General features: G+C 44.0%; 1 protein-coding gene across 3 annotated transcripts in view; it reads right to left on the bottom strand.

Moving 5' to 3' along the window:
• Positions 1-780: 780 nt before the first annotated feature.
• pde5ab (phosphodiesterase 5A, cGMP-specific, b) overlaps positions 781-20,366 on the bottom strand; it is a 120,260-nt gene continuing 100,674 nt past the window's right edge. For 2 of the 3 annotated variants that reach the window (XM_083788605.1, XM_083788604.1), the window contains exons 14-23: positions 19,753-19,899; positions 19,449-19,574; positions 13,557-13,651; positions 13,243-13,330; positions 10,787-10,887; positions 10,178-10,255; positions 9,325-9,388; positions 6,693-6,767; positions 6,110-6,193; positions 781-5,881 (exon numbers count right to left, since the gene is read on the bottom strand). In XM_083788605.1, coding sequence (XP_083644731.1) covers positions 5,762-5,881; positions 6,110-6,193; positions 6,693-6,767; positions 9,325-9,388; positions 10,178-10,255; positions 10,787-10,887; positions 13,243-13,330; positions 13,557-13,651; positions 19,449-19,574; positions 19,753-19,899 — 978 coding nt within the window. In that variant the 3' untranslated portion in view covers positions 781-5,761. The remainder of the gene's footprint in view (positions 5,882-6,109; positions 6,194-6,692; positions 6,768-9,324; positions 9,389-10,177; positions 10,256-10,786; positions 10,888-13,242; positions 13,331-13,556; positions 13,652-19,448; positions 19,575-19,752; positions 19,900-20,366) is intronic. The other variant, XR_014570645.1, reaches the window with a different exon arrangement.

The raw sequence follows: 20,366 nt of genomic DNA, 5'->3' as shown, positions 1-20,366 counted from the left end.
ATAGGCAAACAGAGGAATAAAACGTATGTGTAGTGTTTTGGCTATATAGAAGTGTATATTTGTATGTCTCTAAATGTTTTGATGAATTGAAAACGGTGGGCCCTATTGTAAACAAGTGTAATGCTTGTATGGTGTCGTGCACTCAGTTAACAGTTTTTGTATTGAGTTGTGCTTGAAATGTACTGTAATTCTGCAAACTGTTAATACATACTTCAATCAATCAATCAAAAGGGATATTTCACTTTCAAATAAATTAAACAATTTCTTTTATATTCCAAAAATGTGGTTGTTTCTTGTGTTATTCGCTTTGAACCAAGAACCGGTCAATCATCTATAATATGTGCCACACTGGTGTGGAAGTGAGACCAGAAGCAGGTTGGAGTCTATTCATTTCAATGGGAGAGTGAACTTCTGAACCATTCTTTAGCCACATGCATGGTCACTGAACTAAATATTGGACCCGATTGTCACAGGCCACACAATATTATATATATATATATTATATATTCCCAAAATGGCTTTTTTTCAGAGATCAACCTATCTCTGTCCCAGCAAGACAATCTGGTGGGATCTATCTAGTACAAGTTAAACATAGGACGTTCGCAAGACTGTTTTGTAGGATGGGAAGGTCTACCTTCATAACCACCTTACCTTTGATGGTAAGCGGAGAGCAACGAACAGAAACACAATAGAAAAGAAGCATCATCCTTTAATGAAATTTCAATTTTTGCACCAACAAAAATGAAAGCCTGGTACTGAGGCTACCTTTAATGGGACATAGCATTCATTTGTCTCACATGTAGTGTCTCAATTAGTGTCAACAGTTGCAGACATGTATAACACCTTTCTTCATAACTGTGCCACATAGGGCATAACAGTGGCGGTTACGTCGTTCATTTTTTCCCATAGAGATTTCAAAACATATTTATATGCATTATTTTAAGCCTATATGATCAAGGCATCCAGGATCCATGGTGAATCATGAGTCATGACCATAAAACATTTTGATTCTGTGGAAAAATAATGATAAAATAAATACTAATATTAATAATATAATAAGAGATACTATAATATTTGTTTGTTTTGAGGTATTCTTATTTATTTATTTTAATTTCTTCTTCTTTTTCCACTGAATCAAATGTTTTATGAATCACCATGCAGGATCTTGGATGGCTGATTCTAGGCTTAAAATTATGAGATAAATATTCTTTTTTGGAAATCTCTATGGGAAAAATGAATGGGGGCTGCTGGGCTGGAACGATGAAACCAGAAAAGGGCTGCCACAGCTATGCCCTTGTCACATTACATTACATCAGACCCTTCCCCCAACCTGCAGTATACACACCGGAGCATCCACTCTCAAACCCTTTTAGATATTTTTGGACCCCAGGTTGGTATGCATGATTTCAGTGGTGGAAAGTAACTAAGTACAATTACTCAAGTACTTACGTAACATTTTTAGGTAGGCCTACTTTTACTTCACCTGCAAATTTACAATACCTTTACTTATAGGCTACTCCAAATATTGTACTTTTACTCCACTAGACATTTACTTGAAAACTTCAGACATAGTTACTCTGTAGAGTTTGATTATTACAAAAACATACATTGACCACTTCATTTTGGCCATTTGAATATAGCCAATCTACAAGCTCACAATATGATGCATTGTGAGCTTGTAGATCTGCTATTTTCTTTTTTTAAATATTTTTTATACATTTGAAAACTTGAAACGGAACATTCTGCATAATGACTACTTTTACTTTTGGTACTAGTAGTCAACAGGCAGTCAGGCACAAAAAAGTACTTTTGTACATTTACCCAATTTTGAATTCTGGACTTACTTCTAACAGAGTACTTCTATTTTGCCGTATTGATACTTTTACTCAAGTAGAATTAGTGAGTAATTTTTCCACCACTGCATGATTTCACCACTTTAAAGCACAGTTCTATAGGGTCAGATTTACTGATTTCATGACTTATTTTGAAAAGCCAGACCGGATCCCAAATCAGCAGCAAGGGAATTTATTCAGTAAATTCACACACTTTTTTGTGATATGGCAAAATGTTCGTACATTAATGGGCTTTTTTTTAATTATTGATTGTACAGAGGTAAATAAAAGAAATCGTACAAATACAATAATTATCGTGCAAAACTGGTCCTCGGAAACCCCACTTTGAGAACCACTTTCACGAGACATGTCCTAACCAATCAGAGAGCGGTATACGGCGGGAAAAAAACACATTCTAACGAAGCACACAAGTTCAGGCACAAAAACATTAACATCGTGGAGACTTTTTTTTTTGTTGTTTTGTTTCTTTTTCTTCTCAAAAGTACAAAATACAACCACAGTTACAACTGGGCTCATCTCTGACCACGTACATCTACAAATATAGAAAAGTGCTGCAGTAGTTTAGTTGGTTAGGATAAAGGCTTATGGAGCCGTGTGAGAGACTGTCAACGCGGGGAACTACAGGGCTGAACAATTCATCCGAAAATAATTGCAAAATCACAATGTGAGTTTGAAATATGCGCACATAATTACTCTTCCTACTTCCGGGCCCCTTCCCTTCTTCCTTCACAGGTGTTACCGATGATAGGCTATGTTCCATTTAGGCTTTGAAACATTTCAATTTCATGGACCCCCATACCTCTGAGTAACCTGACTGCTGACTCCGCCAGATTGCGGCAGAATTGAGTTCACAAGTTCCCTCCTCCTACCTTGATCTGGTCTCTCTCAACTAAGCAGAAATGATTAACCGGAAGCAGCGGGACAAAAAATCTGATATCTCCATAATAATTTCGAGTTGTAGTCTTGTTAGGTTGTGTTTACATTTGCGCTGTGGCAGCGCTTCAATACGTCATCAGTGTCATACTGAGACCCACATCTAGCAGCCGCATACGGCTAAAAACAGACGATCAAGATAATATCTCGTCTTTGGCATCCAAAGGTTGCGGTTAGATATTCCCCCCTAATCGTTCAGCCCTGCAGTGAACCTAGTGAACAGGAAGTGAACAATAGGGGTGTACTGTGGACTGAATGGCTATACAGTTAGCAATGAAGGTGGTAGTCCATACTCCATAACCTTGGTATAATCGGATAGTGAAATAAAGAAAGAATTAAATAGAGAAAATAGCCCACAGATATCATCGTCCATTTGTTTAGAAATACCGTAGCATGAACGCTAGTAGTAGTAATCGTTATGCCTGTACCATTTTGCATTTAGCGTGAATGTGGACTTTGATGTTTGATGATGCAAATAAAATCAAAAGCAGTGGAATTTGGGAACAGTCGCCGTCTCTGGTGGACCAGTGTCTCAACCCATGTTTAAAAACGAGCTGAAATAATGCTGTGTAAAAAAGAAAAGAAAAAAGGAATTTCCACATTGTCACGCGTTTTATAATGAAAGTGGAGCTTGTGCACATCTCAGCCAATCACGGCGATGGGGCGGGGTTGAACCACATGAAGAACAGCTGATCTTGGCCATTGGTGAGTTAGGGATAGAACGAATATTAATATTAAAACATGTTTTGAGCTTGTAGATCTATTTTGTGTCGAATCGATTTATGTACAGTGAAATAAGAGCGTACCATGATGCGCTCTTTAGAGGTCAGTTTGATCAAGTATAGAGGGATTTAAGTGGTGCAGCTCAACACAAGCTATCATCCTAGTGTATGACAGAGGACAATTTCACAAAAAATAAAAGTACCCGCAATGAAATTAATGTGTTTTTTATTATATTTTTACGCAAACGATAATAACGATTATTGTTATTTCCGTGACATTGAACGGAAGGGGATCCACCACACACCGTCTGTGAAGCGCCCTGGATATTATTGGTTGAAACTGGTGTCTGTTGATGGAAGTACAATGATGCTTTTTGTTTGACAGTGATTCATAAACATTGGACTTCTCCTGTTCTCATGAAAATGCACAAAGATTGCATATGGCCTGTGGATATGAATGCTCAGAAATGGTGACAAACTTTGTTTTCATTTCAGCTCGTCTTTAAGTTGAGTTTGAGTTTAGCAAACTGAAACATAATTCATACAAAACATTGTGGGTGCACAGTTGGACAAGCATAATATTGTTTGTTTTCTTTTAAAATATGAATTGGTCCTATTATTACAAGAAGGCAGTGGATACAATCTAGACTGTATCATGTCACTCCAAATCTTTGGCTCCATGTACACAATGACATCTTCAGTGTTCATTTAACTGGACTTAAACATTTGGTTCTATTTGAACACTATTCTGAGTTGAATTAACAAGTATTTTACTGTGTACATTTAGTTTTGCAACATCAGATTTCCAACAACACCCGGTAATACAGTACATTTACGAAAATCATCATTGTCAGCCGAAAAGGACATAATATGCCTGATGGCGGCCGCCTAAAGAGAGTGCTGACGGGAATCGTTAATTCATTTTTTAAGTTTTGCTATTGTTTTAAAACTGCGGTTCCTACAAAGAGTCGCGTGCGTTCTTGACAAGAAAATGACGTCACCTCACGGTGTAGAAACTCTAATAAATATATAAAACGACAACGACAAAAAATAAATATGCAATTGTTAAGACAACGTGTGAAAACATGTTACAAAAAAAAATAACTCAAACCAGTTCGTGGTGAGTGTGTGTTGCTGTGAGTGAAACCTGATTTAACGGTAGGATGCGTGCTGGTGGCGCACACCGGAAATATGCACACAATGCAACAACGGCGCATTGTGAGCTTGTAGATCGGCTATTTTCGGTGCGAGACTGCGGCACATAACCAAGTATAAGTCAGGCATTATAATCAAGTCTAACACGCTTCAAAGTACTGTGGCTATGTGATGTACTGTGCCGCTATGTGAAGTACTGTATATAAGTACGTAGGCTACAAGGTGATCTGCAAGGCCCAAGAATTAACTTTTTTTTAACTGCTTTAAATGATTTTGGATCATATTACTTGATTAATCAAACCTTTTATTTCTCATTGACATAATGTTTGCTGAGATCATTCCATGCTGAAATCATTCCATGATCACAAGGCTGTTTTTTGTTTTGTTTTCAGCTACCCAAAATAAGTGGTGGAAAGTAACTAAATAGATCTTTCAAGGTATTTGTACTTTACTTGTATTTCCAACTTTCAATACAAAAAAAACAGGAAAAAGTGAGTACCTTTTCCACTCTTGGGCCCATGATGCTGGATACACAGCATCATAAAAAAATAAAAAAATAAAAAAATAAAAAAAATAACACTTTCCGTACTCTTCAGTGTTGCACTCACACCTCATCACATGCCTAAGCTTGGTCAGAACTTATGTCAAGGGTCAACTCGCCAGGTACCCCCTTTAGCGTCCTCTTTTTAACTATCGGTGTACCACTCAACGTTAAAAATAGGGTTGGGCAAAAAAGTTGATTCACTCAAATATCACAAATTTATGAATCCATTTAAAAAAGATTAAACTTCTCATGGTTTTATAGTTTATAATTGTTTTAACCCACTAAAGCCGGGAAGGCATACGTGTCATTTTAGATTCTCTTTATTTTCAGCGAAAAAGAGTACGTGGGACCAAGCGTCAACAACATGACGAGCTGGGAGTTCAGTGTAAAAGTTACCTCCCCCTCCAGATCGCAACAATCTGTGAGGGATCGTGCGATCGTGACTTCAACAAGGACAAAAATACAAACAAGGTATGGTAAATAAATATAGCTTAAGTGTTGACATTGTCTCTAGTGGGTGTGACAGGGAGGGGGTGACGGGGAGGGGGTGTTCTTCACGCCATGCCGTTGACCAGCGACTTGTCTCCCTGCTCGGCCAGAAGCTTCCAATTCTGTCTGTTTTCGAGACAGCCCTCCAACAACGGGGAACAGTACTCCGACATACCCGCCAGGGTCTGAAATGAACGCACACGCATACACACGTTTTAAGACGGTCTCAAAAAAGGTTCTTTCTTCCACTAAATACGTACTTTTTGGTGAAATTACTGATTTCCCACTTTTTTTTTGGCTGTGTACAATACTTTCAAATACGATAATGTTAAGCCTCCGGTATGATAATACAACATTTCCCATGTGGCAACACTGACTCACATAACTGCATCATGTGACGCGGTCGCTCTCACCTCGTACAGCTGAATGCAGATGGCGTCGATGAAAGACACCTGCATGCTGGGGATCTTATCTCTCTTCTCGCGGTTCATCAGGTCCTGCAGACATAACAGGAGGAGACAAAGCATTAGGCACGGACCGTGCCGCACGGTGAAAGATGTACATTTTAACAAAGCGGACATTTGCCTATGAAAATAAGGCTTAAGCATTTTGTTTCAATTTTGCAATGTTGTCAACTCCATTTTGTCCACACTGACCCCGAAAACAGCAGCTCTACGAGCCCGCAACACCTTGCTATACGCTGTGAGGCTGTCCAAACGACGTGTGCTGACCCTTTAAACTCTACAACTCAGTAGTCCAAATCGTCTCTGCCGTGTGGAAACCTCATATGTCCGAAACTGTTACTTTTCAGAATTCAAATAAAAAAACATTGAAGGTAGCAGATCTACAAGTTCAAAGCACGTTTCGAGCTTGCGGAACTGCTATTTGTGCTGCTTTTGTGTGACGCTGTAGTGTAATCAAGTATAGGGTGTTAATTTACGAATAAAACACACAAAAAAGTGACGAAACGGTAGCGACCAAAATGTGCCTGCTTACAATGGGCTCAATGTTCAGCTCTCGCCTCTCCTTGTCGCCTTGTTCGAAGAACTCGGTGGCCACCAACTCGGCTATCTGCAGGAGGAGAGACAGACGGACAAGAACATTTCACTCTATAGGAGAATCATGGTTCGTCAGTAATATCTTCTTGTGAGATCAGACCACCTATCTGTCACTCTAATGACAGAACCATGTCATCTATCAGAGGTTAGACTCTGACATGGTTCATGTCAGAGTCTAACCTCTGATAGATGAGATGAAATGGAAACAATATACGGCACCACATCTATAGAGCGTCGCAGTCCCTCCCCCTTTCAGAAGAACGAGTGGCCCAGGAAATGAATCTCAATGCATTTTCCTCAGACATTTCAGAAAGTATTTATTTAAAGACCTTTTACGCCGCGGACAAACTCTTGTCGTGACAAATCATGACAACAAACACAAAGAATTAGAAAGTAGAAAAAAACGGCAGGTTCAGTGTTGTCATGATATGTCACGACAAGAGTTGGCTTCGTACGACGCTTAAAAGGTCTTTAAATAAATACTTTCTGAAATGTCTAAGAGGAAAATGCATTGAGATTCATTTCCTGGGCCACTCGTTGTTCTGAAAGGGGGAGGGACTGCGACGCTCTATACAGCATGGAATTATGGACAAAATCGACAGAATATTCATAGTTTTGGGTCTGAGAGGCTAAATCTCATGGTGTTCTGTGGCTCAAGTGGCGAATAAATAATGGACCTTGGCATGAAAAGGGTTGAAAACAACTGGTTTAGAATGATACCCTGCTGTAGCCCCACAGCACAGTGACTGTTTATAGAATGATACCTCTGTAGCCTCACAGCACAGTGACTGTGTTTATAGAATGATACCTCTGTAGCCTCACAGCACAGTGACTGTGTTTATAGAATGATACCTCTGTAGCCTCACAGCACAGTGACTGTGTTTATAGAATGATACCTCTGTAGCCTCACAGCACAGTGACTGTGTTTATAGAATGATACCTCTGTAGCCTCACAGCACAGTGACTGTGTTTATAGAATGATACCTCTGTAGCCTCACAGCACAGTGACTGTGTTTATAGAATGATACCTCTGTAGCCTCACAGCACAGTGACTGTGTTTATAGAATGATACCTCTGTAGCCTCACAGCACAGTGACTGTGTTTATAGAATGATACCTCTGTAGCCTCACAGCACAGTGACTGTGTTTATAGAATGATACCTCTGTAGCCTCACAGCACAGTGACTGTGTTTATAGAATGATACCTCTGTAGCCTCACAGCACAGTGACTGTGTTTATAGAATGATACCTCTGTAGCCTCACAGCACAGTGACTGTGTTTATAGAATGATACCTCTGTAGCCTCACAGCACAGTGACTGTTTATAGAATGATACCTCTGTAGCCCCACAGCACAGTGACTGTGTTTATAGAATGATACCTCTGTAGCCCCACAGCACAGGGACTGTGTTTATAGAATGATACCTCTGTAGCCCCACAGCACAGTGACTGTGTTTAGAAAGCATGCAATTGAATTGGTTGCAAGTGATCCGATTTCGTCTCTGCCGGGTGGAAACCTCATTATGTCCAAAAACTGTTACTTTTCAGGAGTAAAATTCAAAAGTGGAGCAAAAGTGCTCAAAACGCTGCAACGCGTTTTGGACAGGTTTCCTGTGATACAGACAAAATCACATTTGAATCACATCTAATGAAAAAAAAATATTTTGGCTGTTCAGACCAATTGGATTCCAATCCTCAAAAAAAAGATTTTGGGCTGAACAATGCCAGACAAACTAGCAGAGAGCAAATAGAAAGCACATCCAGCCAGCCCCCAGGAAAGCAGAAGAAAACTGTGGCAAATTAATTCGAGTCACACTGAATGAATGTTGTTTACTGTTTACAGACAAAAAAGATTGACATACTGCCTGGGGCCTCAATTTGCATATTTGTGTGTGTGTGTGTGTGTGTGTGTGTGTGTGTGTGTGTGTGTGCTTATGAAGGATGAAGGTGTTATCTAAGGTCAGGGCTGATTATAAAATGAGCACCCACGTCAGCAACGCACAAAACACACACACACACACACACACACACGCACATGCACACGCACACACGCACATGCACACGCACACACACACACACACACACACACACACACACACACACACACACACACACACACACACACACACACACAGCTTGCGTCTGTCTCTACAGTAGACCTCTGCAGTGAGCGTTGCGATAATGAGACAGACAGACAGACAGACAGACAGACAGACAGACAGACAGACAGACAGACAGACAGACAGACAGACAGACAGACAGACAGACAGACAGACAGACAGACAGACAGACAGACACATAACAGACACATAATTTACAATAATACGAGACAGAGACTAGCAATTACTGTCGACTGCTTCTGAAGCTATGCTATGTCTTATAATGGGAACAGATATTCTCTCAAGTTTTCCACTTGATGTAAGGTAAATGTAATTCGGGGGTGCCGTGGATCAATAAGTAATTTACAGGGCTGACCTGAGAACCAAGTATAATAGGGGACAAAGAGGAAGGTCAGGATTAACGCATGCACACACAGTCACACACAGAATATTGATTCAAAATGTCCTGCCTACCCTCTTCTGTACTGGCCAGGGTTTAGTGATGGCAGAGATGTCGCATGCAGTCATCAGCATTGACCTGTGGGGGGCAGTATAGCGACACAGAACATGAGACTTTCATTGTGTTAAGCAGTGCTGCAGCACGCACTGCACACGCACTGCACACGCACTGCACACACACACACACACACACACACACACACACACACACACACACACACACACACACACACACACACACACACACACACACACACGCCACGTGCCACACGCACACGCAGTCAGACACGCTGTCACACCAAGTCCACTGGCCAATTGTAGGCCGATATCAATTAAATTGTTTCATCATTAATTTTAACCTGCACAACCTCTACCAAAGTGTGCAGGTGCTTTCGCCATCTTTTCTTTTTCATTTATATATATTATAATTTATATTTAATTGAATTATAATTGTATCTATTTATTTTTCATGAAAATATTTAAAAAAATAATGTTTTCCTGTCTGTCTTCACTGGAACTATCAATAAAGGTGCAAAAAGCCAAAAACTAAATATTTAAAAAAGAGATATTCACTCTCGAGCCACGACCCACAGGCCACAGAAATGGATCCACGCGGCCCGTGACCATATACCAGCTCTGAGGGCAAATACTCTCAAGTGAGGGCAAGCTTCCGCGTTGGTGCCAAGGAAGGTTAATGAAAGGAAAGTTCCACGTGAGTGGACGCCGCCATGACACTCATGTCCATATGTCTCTATAAGCGCACTAACGCCCTCAGTTCCATTCAGGTCTCTCCCATGAATTGCATCGGTGAATGAGGCGTCTACCTTTCTATGTCTATGCCCCATGTCAAGAAAAGCCCCCTCCTCACCTCAGCAGCTCCTTGTGTTGATCGTCCTCCCAGTCAAACTGGCTGTTCTTGGTGAGCTCAAAGAACTCCCCTCGTCTCCTACACACACACACACGCGCACACACACACACACACACACACACACACACACACACGCACACACACACACACACACACGTAATTACCCTCCTACGTAAGCAACGGACCCACCTAGGCACCTACCACCCACTAGCCACTAGTCTAGACTCTACCCTAGTTCTCAGCAGCAGCACTCAGAGGAAGGGAGGGAGGGACGGACAGACAGATCTGCCGTTTTTGCTATATTGGAATTTGAATCATAAAACGTAACACCTAAGAGGTTTCCACCGCCCCCAATATTTGTCTTGTCAAGATTTGTTCTAATTCCTACAACATCTTTTGAAAATAGCAGATCTATACAAGAGCTTGTAGATCAATGGCTATTCATTAAGGTGGTTCAACTGATTTTGATGCTATATTTACAGTAGGCTACACATTTTGCTGGGGACCTCCTGGAACCTATTCTATTCTATTCTCTCTCTCTCTCTCTCTCTCTCTGTCTCTCTCTCCCCCTAGCATGGTGTCCATCTGGGTTTGACATGTGGCGCCTACTTCATGTAGAGGGCGAGGTCGGTGGCCAGAATAGCCCTCTCGATCATCTTCAGAGTGGACTTGTACTCGTCCAGAGAGAGACCACTCAGTATCTGGTTCCCCTGAGAGAGAGAGAGAGAGAGAGAGAGAGAGAGAGAGAGAGAGAGAGAGAGAGAGAGAGAGAGAGAGAGAGAGAGACGTTATTTCATTAACGTCGTGGGAGATGTCAAATGATACGTAAACACAACTGGAAGCTCCTCCTCACAGACACGTACAGTATACACACACTTGTATTGCTATACTTGCGAGAACGTCACTTCTGAGTTATCACTGGAAATGTATGCTCATGAGTATATGAACACGTATGAGAGCGCAAGCTTCCTGAGGAGATGCTCATATGGGTTGACCGCTGTTTGCTCTGAGAGAGACCGGCCTGTGGTCGCTATGGCAACACTGCCACACAAACAAACACACACAAACGCACACATGCAGATTAACAGCGAGTTAACTTGGGGATGGGCATGTGTGTGTGCGCGCGCGTGCATGTGCGTGTGTGCCTGCGTGCATGTGCGAGCGTACATTTGTATGTGTTCGTTTGCACACTAATGTTCTCCACGTCATTAACCCTGAGAGCCCTGGTTCAAGTGTGCGTCTGTGTGCTTGCATTAATGCACACTGGCCTGCTTGTACGTATGTGCATCTCCACACACATACATACATGTACATACCCTACATGTGTCATTCTCCATGATGTATTGTAAGGGCACTACATGATGAGCGTCTGCTTGCACACAAAGGCCGACCCTTTCATCACCTTTCATCTTTAAGGGTGCTTTAACACAGGTGTAAAGTAATGGTCCGGTTCGCTACGGGTGTGAACGCAATCAGACTCGACGGGGGACCAAATGTGTGTGTGTGTGTGTGTGTGTGTGTGTGTGTGTGTGTGTGTGTGTGCGTGTGCGTGTGCGTGTGTGTGTATGCTTAGTCTCTCATCTCCTTTGCTGCCATTTGCTGGTATGGTAACCTTGGTGTTAGACAGAAAAATGCCCTTGACAGAGGCTAGCAAGATTGTGGGGGTAAAATTCTGCTGTCTGAGTCATATATCATCATCAATTAGATCAGACAGCTCTCACCCCCTATACGGGGAATATGAATTCCTGCCTTCCGGCCAATGGTTAAAGACCCCTGCAACCAAAAACAAAACGAAACAAATTATTTATACCTACCTCCATTCTACCATCAACAAGGGAAGCAGGAGGTAGCTGCTGTTTAGGTTCAGGGGTGGGAGGTGAGGATGGTTGTAGTTACACTTTGGTTGCACTCTTGGTTCTAGTTGCATTCTATATTAAAATTTCTAAAAGGATTAGTCCCAATACAAGATTCTGATTGGCTGGTTACCGCCACGTGACCGAATAAATCTCACCGATAATCCACACCTTCAATCACTTTATACCATTCCCAGCTGATCCCGCAGCTCTGTAACTGTACTGGGGAAGGGGAGCGCTTGATTGCCTTACAAGCCCATGCCGTGCGGTGCCGTCTAAGCACCGCCCGCGCTCATAAAGACATCATGCGACTCCTATTCCCCTGTCACAGCTGCTGACTAAAAACAAGGAAGTGTGGCTCGCTCTGGTGGGCGCAAAGTGTAGCTATACTTTCGTGATTTTAATAGTTTTGAGGTTAATATTCATCGCTATATGTTATGTTTGTAACCATTTTAGAAAAGCAATAAGCCACGCGAGGCCCCAGCTTACCGTGGATGTTATAATGGGTGAGAGGGTTGGAGACACTTGCTGTACTCGTGTCTCACCACGCCTCTCACCCATTTTAAAATCCACAGAGACCTCTTGTGGCCTATTGCTTTAGTAATCATCTGTATCTTGTGATATGTCTGTTGTTGTTGTCTCCACCAGGCCGAAGGCATGGGGGGAGAGTATGTTTTGCACTCCGTCCGTCCGTCCGTCCGTCCGTCCGTCCGTGTGTGTGTGTGTGTGTGTGTGTGTGTGTGTCCGTGAGCAGCTAATCTCGGCCACCGTTAGCCCGGTCGATGCCACATTTTGCACACACACTCCCTGGATGCCAACGATGAACCTCTGCCCCAAACTTTCCAGAACGGCCTGTTATAGCGCCACCAGGAGGCCGATTTGTGCAAAACAAGTTTTTGCACAGTACACCTACAGATTTTGTCCAAACATCACGCAAATTGGTACACAGTCTCTCTAGAGCAATTCAACGAAAACGGTCTTTCAGATTTCTCAGACTCCATCCTGATTTACTTTTGTTGCCCTTTTATCCAACCACCAGATGAAGGCAAGCAATGTCCTACATTCCTATCCTGGTGGAGACCTGTGCCCAGAAGGGCACTTTTTCTAGTTCATGTATGTTTTACTGTGTGTGTGCTGCGTTTTTAGCATCTGCTGTAAAATGAATTATTGCCCAGCTTGGGACATATTACATGAACTTGACCTTGACCTTACCGGGCCGTTGAGGATCATGAGGCACTGGTCAAAGTGGTGGTGCTCCATGGTGGAGTGGCAGTACAGCTGAGCCAGGGGGTGGTCACTCCTGTAACACACACACACACACACACACACACACACACACACACACACACACACACACACACACACACACACACACACACACACACACACAGTCATGGATGGAGATCTCTGTCTTTTAATGTTTTATATTGATTCAGTTTGAGATAGCTCTATACTACCATCCGTGCACGCACACGCACACACACACACACACACACACACACACACACACACACACACACGTGTACCTCTGTATGTAGGAGTTGTTGACTCCCCTGTGGTCCAAGTCGTGGCATAGAGTGGCGATCATCAGAGCCAGAATCTCTGTATCACTCATATTATGCTGAGAGAGAGAGAGAGAGAGAGAGAGAGAGAGAGAGAGAGAGATATTGAGTCTTTTCACTAGACACAAAGGGAAGGACATGGCTGGTCTACGTATACTGTACGTGCCCATATAGACCATGGAACAATGCCCTTGCAGGCCAGGTGCGCCTGATCCTACACCTCAGTTATGGCTCCGTCCAGGGTATACCTCTCTGTGGATTCGTCATACTGTAGACCATTGGTTCTCCAAATGGAACCCTTTACACCTCTCAGAGTTACAGACCTGTAAGGGTCCCCCTCTAGGAACCCTGAGGGTCCCTAGACTCCACTTTTTTTTTTTTTTTTTTTAAATATATTTTTTATCCCACGATTTTGTAACCCATTTTTCACCCCTGTGTCAATCATCTAATGTGATCCTGGGCTCTACACACCCTCCACCAACCTGGGGAGAGCAACAGACTTAACTCATGCTTCCTTCATGCTTGAGTGTCCAAGTTGCTCCTTTACACCTGACAGGGGGGAGTTTCCCTGGTTGGACGTAGCGCGTGGAAGGAACACGTTATTCCAACCAGTTCCTTTCCCCTCCATCAGGCGCCCTGGCTGGCCAGGGGGAGGCAGTTTAGAGACCAGGATTACTGCATGTTTTTGTGAGGGTACCTACCCTAGGGGACACGGGGAGAACATGCAAACTCCACACAGAAAGGCCCTTTCGCCAACCCCGCCTTCGGGTATGGGCACTGATGACGCGGAGGAGGAAACACGCCGCCAGCACCCACAGCGCCCCGAGCGGGAATCGAACCCAGGACCTTCTAGCTGTGAGGCGACAGCACTACCAACTGTGCCACCGTGCCCCTCTAGACTCCACTTTGAGAACCACTGACATAGGCAAACACACTAAATATACCCTATAGGCTTGTCACAATTATATTACCTAATCGCCTGATGACAATCATTAGATCTTTTGTTAATTTTTGCATTCAATGGACCAATGGACCTGAAAATGAAGGCTGGGCCAGCCCGCAAGACTAGGTTTCGGGCAGAATTTGAGAATAATAATAATAATAACTTGGATTTATATAGCGCCTTTCAAGAAACCCAAGGACGCTTAACAAGACAAAAAACAAAAAACAAAACTAGTTGCCAAAAGCCAAAGTGAACAAATGTCTTTTCAGTGCAGACTTGAAAGAGTTCAATGTGGGAGTCTGGCGGATCTCCAAGGGGAGAGAGTTCCAGAGGGCAGGGGCTGCCACGTAGAAGGCTCTATCGCCGAGAGTCCGCCGTTTTGCGTGACGGATGGTGAGGAGTTCCATGTCTGAAGACCTCAGGTTCCGCTCAGGGGTGTAGTCCTTGAGGAGGTCAGTCAAGTACTGTGGGGCAAGGGCATGGAGGGATTTGTAGGTGAGGAGGAGCAGTTTGTAATTAATGCGGAACTTAACCGGGAGCCAGTGGAGGTGTTTGAGGGTGGGGGTGATGTGCTGCCAGCGTTTTGTGCGGGTGAGCACTCTGGCAGCGGAGTTTTGCACGTACTGCAATCTGTCAAGGGACTTCTTGGGGAGGCCGAACAGAACACCGTTGCAGTAATCCAGCCGGGAGGAGATGAATGCATGGATTAGGGTCTCTGCAACAGAGTCTGGGAGTGAGGGGCGGAGTCTGGAAATGTTTTTGAGGTGGAAGAAGGCAGATTTAGTGACAGATTTGATGTGGGATTGAAAGGAGAGGGTAGAGTCCAGGATGACACCCAGGTTGCGTACTCCAGGGGATGGAGAGATGGAACAGCCATCCACCTGGAGAAGAAAATGTCCAATCTTCTCAAGCTGAGCCTTGGGACCCATCACCATGAGCTCGGTTTTTTTGCTGTTGAGTTTGAGGAGGTTAGTGGTCATCCAGGTCTTTATTTCGAGGAGGCAGTTGACAATGGACTGTGGGGGGAGCAGAGCGGTTGGTGTAGTACTGAGATACAGCTGTGTATCATCAGCATAGCAGTGGAACCGTAGATCATGTTGGCGGATGATCTGACCGAGCGGAAGCATGTAAATGGTGAAAAGGATGGGACCAAGCACAGAGCCTTGTGGCACTCCATGGTTTACTGGGGCATGGTGGGAGCTGGAACCGTTGGTGGAGACAAACTGCTGCCTGTCGGACAGATATGAGTGGAACCAGGAGAGAACGGATCCGGTGAGTCCAAGGTGGGTGGAAAGGCGGTTGAGGAGTATGGAATGGGATACAGTGTCGAAGGCTGCTGAGAGATCCAGAAGAATCAGGAGACTGATGTTGCCTGAGTCAGCAGCCATGAGGAGATCGTTGGTGATCTTGATCAGGGCAGTCTCTGTGCTGTGGTGAGCTCTGTAGCCTGACTGGAGGGGTTCGAAGAGTTCATGATTGGACATGTGCTGATGGAGCTGTGCGGCAACTACTCTTTCCAGGGTCTTACTGAGGACTGAGAACTCTAATTCATCTGCAGAAATGTCATATTTCCATATCCATCATTATTTCCATGCAACGATGATACAAGCATACAAGACACAACGCATTGTAGATCTGCAATTTTTGTGTTGTGTTCACCCCAGAGTGGTTAAACACATTGACTGCTGCTGACGTATATATACGCTTTTAAGTCTCGCTAAGGGACCGCCAACCAGGTAAGCACCTCCTCACCAGAGAGAGACAGACAGAGGGAGGCGGAGAGCACCGGCGGAGCCTAGGCTGCGTCATAGACGGCCAATACATCCCACAGCACGTCCTTAATCAGCCCAATCTAACTCACCTGTGCAGCCTGGCTGAAAGATACAAACCTGTCTGTTTGTTTCTCGCCCCTATAGGCAAATGCACGGTGCATGTACTCCCTTGATGGCATGCTTTAAAAAGAACTCGGATAAACACGTAAATGCTTCAGAAGGAAGGAGGAACATCCTAAGTTAAAACCCCACTCACCTGTCTCCTGGGAAAAGGATAAGTGAATGAAATATTTCCCCAGTAGAACAGCGGCCCTACCAACTCAACAGTTGGCGATGACAGGACGACATGTCACTCAGTGGTCAACAGTTGGTGATGACAGGATGACATGACCCTCAGAAATGGAAACCGTCTTTCTTTCGCTCTCCTGACAATAAAGCTTAACTCATTTTCTACCTAAAACGACATTGGACGACTTTTATTAAAAGTCCCAGATCGCCTAGGACGACAGCACATCGTAACAATTTACTCATCGGGAGATCTAAAGGTCAGAGGTCTTTTGACGAATGAGTGTGAGCTTCAGATCCTGAGGGATCCTCACAGCCCTCTACCAATCTACCATATTGCCGATTTACGTGAAGAACGATAGCTCAGAACTGCCAAAACTGCTAAAATGGCGGAATTGTCATGGAAACAATTTGGGCTTGACCCCTAATAAGAATGACAGAGTGACGAGGTGGTTTCTCGAGCTCCAGAATTATAACTTCAAGGTGGAGCACCGGCCATGGAAAGACACGCTGTCAAGGTTACATGAGGAGGAAGATCATAGTCCCCCGTCCGAGCGGTGAACAAATGGAGGGAGTATATGGAGTCTCGCTAAGGGACCGCCAACCAGAGGGAGGCGGAGAGCAGCGGCGGAGCCTAGGCTGCGTCATCGACGGCCAATAGATCCCACGGCACGTCCTTAATCAGCCCAATATAACTCACCTGTGTGGCCTGGCTGTAAGATACAAACTTGTCTATGTCGCAATCAGTCAGCGTCTGCTCTCTCTGTGTGCTGGTCAGGCCTGGCGGCGGTAAGACTCCTCCATAATTCCTCCTCAAAATGATGATTATTTGTTTGAATGGTTAGTGACTTTTTTTCTTGCCCCTAGGCAAGTGCACGGTGCATGCTGGTGGATGGCATGCTTTAAAAAGGACAGTTTAAGGAACTCAGATAAACACGTAAATGCTTCGGGAAGGAAGGAGGAAAATCCTAAACTAAAACCCCACTCACCTGTCTCCTGGGAAAAGGATAAGTGAATGAAATACAAACCTGTGGCTTTATTTCCCCTATAGTACAGCGGCCCTATTGTTAATGACTTACCGTTATTCTGCTTTCCTAAGTTTCTACTTACTTACCTCAGATGAACCTTCATGCCTGGAGAAGACGTCCCTGAAGACAATTTAAGTTATTATTGCATTATTTGATCCACTTACGTACCTGACGAAAGCTGTTTCCTGTGAAATCTGTAATAAATGACACCCGCTGGGCTCACTTGGTTCATGGCTCCTGTGCCTTGGTTTGGGTCAGATGCCACAATATGAAACGGTTTAGCTAAAACACAACGTTTAACCCTGAGCCAGTTGCTAGGCAACGCCTTGCTCACCCCCACCTGCACGTAAACATGTGTGCGCATCCATAGATCCCTATTATTTATAATTACGATCTTCTGTCGCTGTTTTCTCTGCAACGACGTCGCTGTCTACGGCCGTGACATGACAAAAACCAAAGGTGCCGTAATAGTATATAGTAATAGTATGTGACGCTGCTGTAGTATGATCAAGTAGGTTGTTTAATAACAGAAGAAGTTAGAATAATGGAGATAAGAGGTTTCTGCAGCAACAATATGTTCCCAGTGTTCAAAGCCAATTAAAACTGTTAATCCCCAATTATTTGTATGACAATTCAAAGTTCCAAGAAACATTTAATGACCGTGACAGACCTATACAACCCCAAGCTAAGCACACTCACTAAAACCGTTACAAAACTCCATTAAACGCGACAGCTGCCTCCAGTACATTGAGCAAGCTGTGAGCGAGACCCACCTGAAGGCTAATGGCAGGGCAAACACTCTCTCCACACACTGTTAGCAAGTCATTAACTAGCATAGGCGTTTAGCACTTAGCCACTAGCCCTTTATTTTGAGTGGGAAGCAGGAAAAGCTTTTTACAGCAAAGGCCAACACCTGGCACTTTATAATGCTTTACCGCCTGCTCTAGAATAGTGGTTGTCATGTCAAGGACCCAAAATGACATGTATTTGACTATGGACCCCCATCTGAAAAGAAACATTTGAGTTAAAAATGTTTGCTTTAAAATGCACATGAGATAAAGGTGGTTAAAATGTATGTATGTTACAGACTATATTAACTCATTGCCCCATACAAAAGGAAAGAACTCCCGCACAATCTCGTCAAATGCAGTGGAATAGTTTATTAAGGGAACAGCAACGTTTCGGTCCCAGACAGTCAGGACCCCAAAATGACCAGGAAGCAAAATGGCCTAAAGCTAATGTGGCTATACCGTCTACCATCGGAATAATATATAACAGCGAGGTAGTGATGATTTAGTCATGAGCCCCTTAAATGCCGCTGTAGTGTACATGGAGCGGACTGATTTGCTTGCAGCTGACTACACATTGAGGTTAGACAGGAACACACTCCATATTTGGGCATAGATGCATTGGGAACTATCGTTATGGCTGAGTCAGAGGTCTGCTCGTCCACCCATTAGCCAATGTTGATATATAGGACAGCAGCTCTATAAGCTCACATGTCCCATCGCGACATGCCCCACAATAGGAATGGGTTATGCATGGATTATTAATAATAAGCACAGCCATATTGGAAAGAAATTGGGCCTTGAGTTCCCCCTCAAGGAACCATGAGGGTCTCTGCTCGACCAAACTTTGTGGCCCTCTGGTGTAGCAGAGTGTTTCCAGTGATGCAACATGCACAATATCAGCACTCTGACTCTGTTTGACCAGAATGGAAACAGAGCCTTCATTAGTATCATTGGTAACAACTGTGAAGGAAGTAAGGAAGAGGCCCAGTTTCTTTCCAACATGGCTGCTGTGCAAAGAGCCTGAAGGTGCAGCTCACCTGCAGGCGTCCCGACTTGAGGAAGGCAAACATGCACTGGGCCGTGTTGAAGGCGTGTCTCCAGTTGTGGTACGCCACATTCTTCCTGTAGTTCTTCTTCACGCTCAGAACCCACTGGTATAGACTCTACACGGAGAGAGAGAGAGAGAGAGAGAGAGAGATTAACTCAACTTAATGCCTGCCAATGACAAGATCTTTCGTCAGATGTGTTTTCAGGTGTTTTACGCTAGATGGCGTTCTTCGCTAATCTCTAAAAGAATATTTCTTTCCAGCACCATCGGGCGCCAGGTTCTGAGGGTCTTACCGTGTACTTCATCTGGAAGTTCTGCACCAGGTTGAGGTCTATGAACATGCGCACGGTGGCCAGGGTCGTCTCCATGTCCGACAGTTCAAAGTCGCTGAAGCTGAACTCCAGAATGCGCAGGGACTGGGCCGACGGAACCGTGGCTGCCTAGTACACAGAGGCAGGCACACGCACGCACGCACACACACACACGCACACGCACACGCACACACACACACACACACGCACACGCACACACACACACACACACACACACACACACACACACACACACACACACACACACACACACACACACACACTTCAAATGTTTATCTGTCCACATGAACAGAAGTACAAGGATGCCTTGTACAGAGGACATAAACAGATTAAACACCCAAACACAGACACACCGTTTTTCCAAAATAGACAATTCAGACAGAGACACTCACATCAAAGTAGAATACCGGTAACCATTTATACAAATGGAATACAGTTATTCTTGGCGTAAGAGGTAAGGCTGCACAATATATCATTATCGTATCATTATCGAGGTATGAACATGTGCAATATGAGTATCGCAAGAAGGCAACGGTAGTTGCCTGGGCAGTTCAGAGGTAAGCTGACATCATGAG

The sequence above is a fragment of the Protomyctophum parallelum genome (genome assembly GCF_964188405.1).
Source record: "Protomyctophum parallelum genome assembly, chromosome: 18".
NCBI lineage: Eukaryota > Metazoa > Chordata > Actinopteri > Myctophiformes > Myctophidae > Protomyctophum > Protomyctophum parallelum.
The sequence above is the reverse complement of the archived record's forward strand: the minus strand, read 5'-3'. Positions and strand labels throughout refer to the sequence as shown.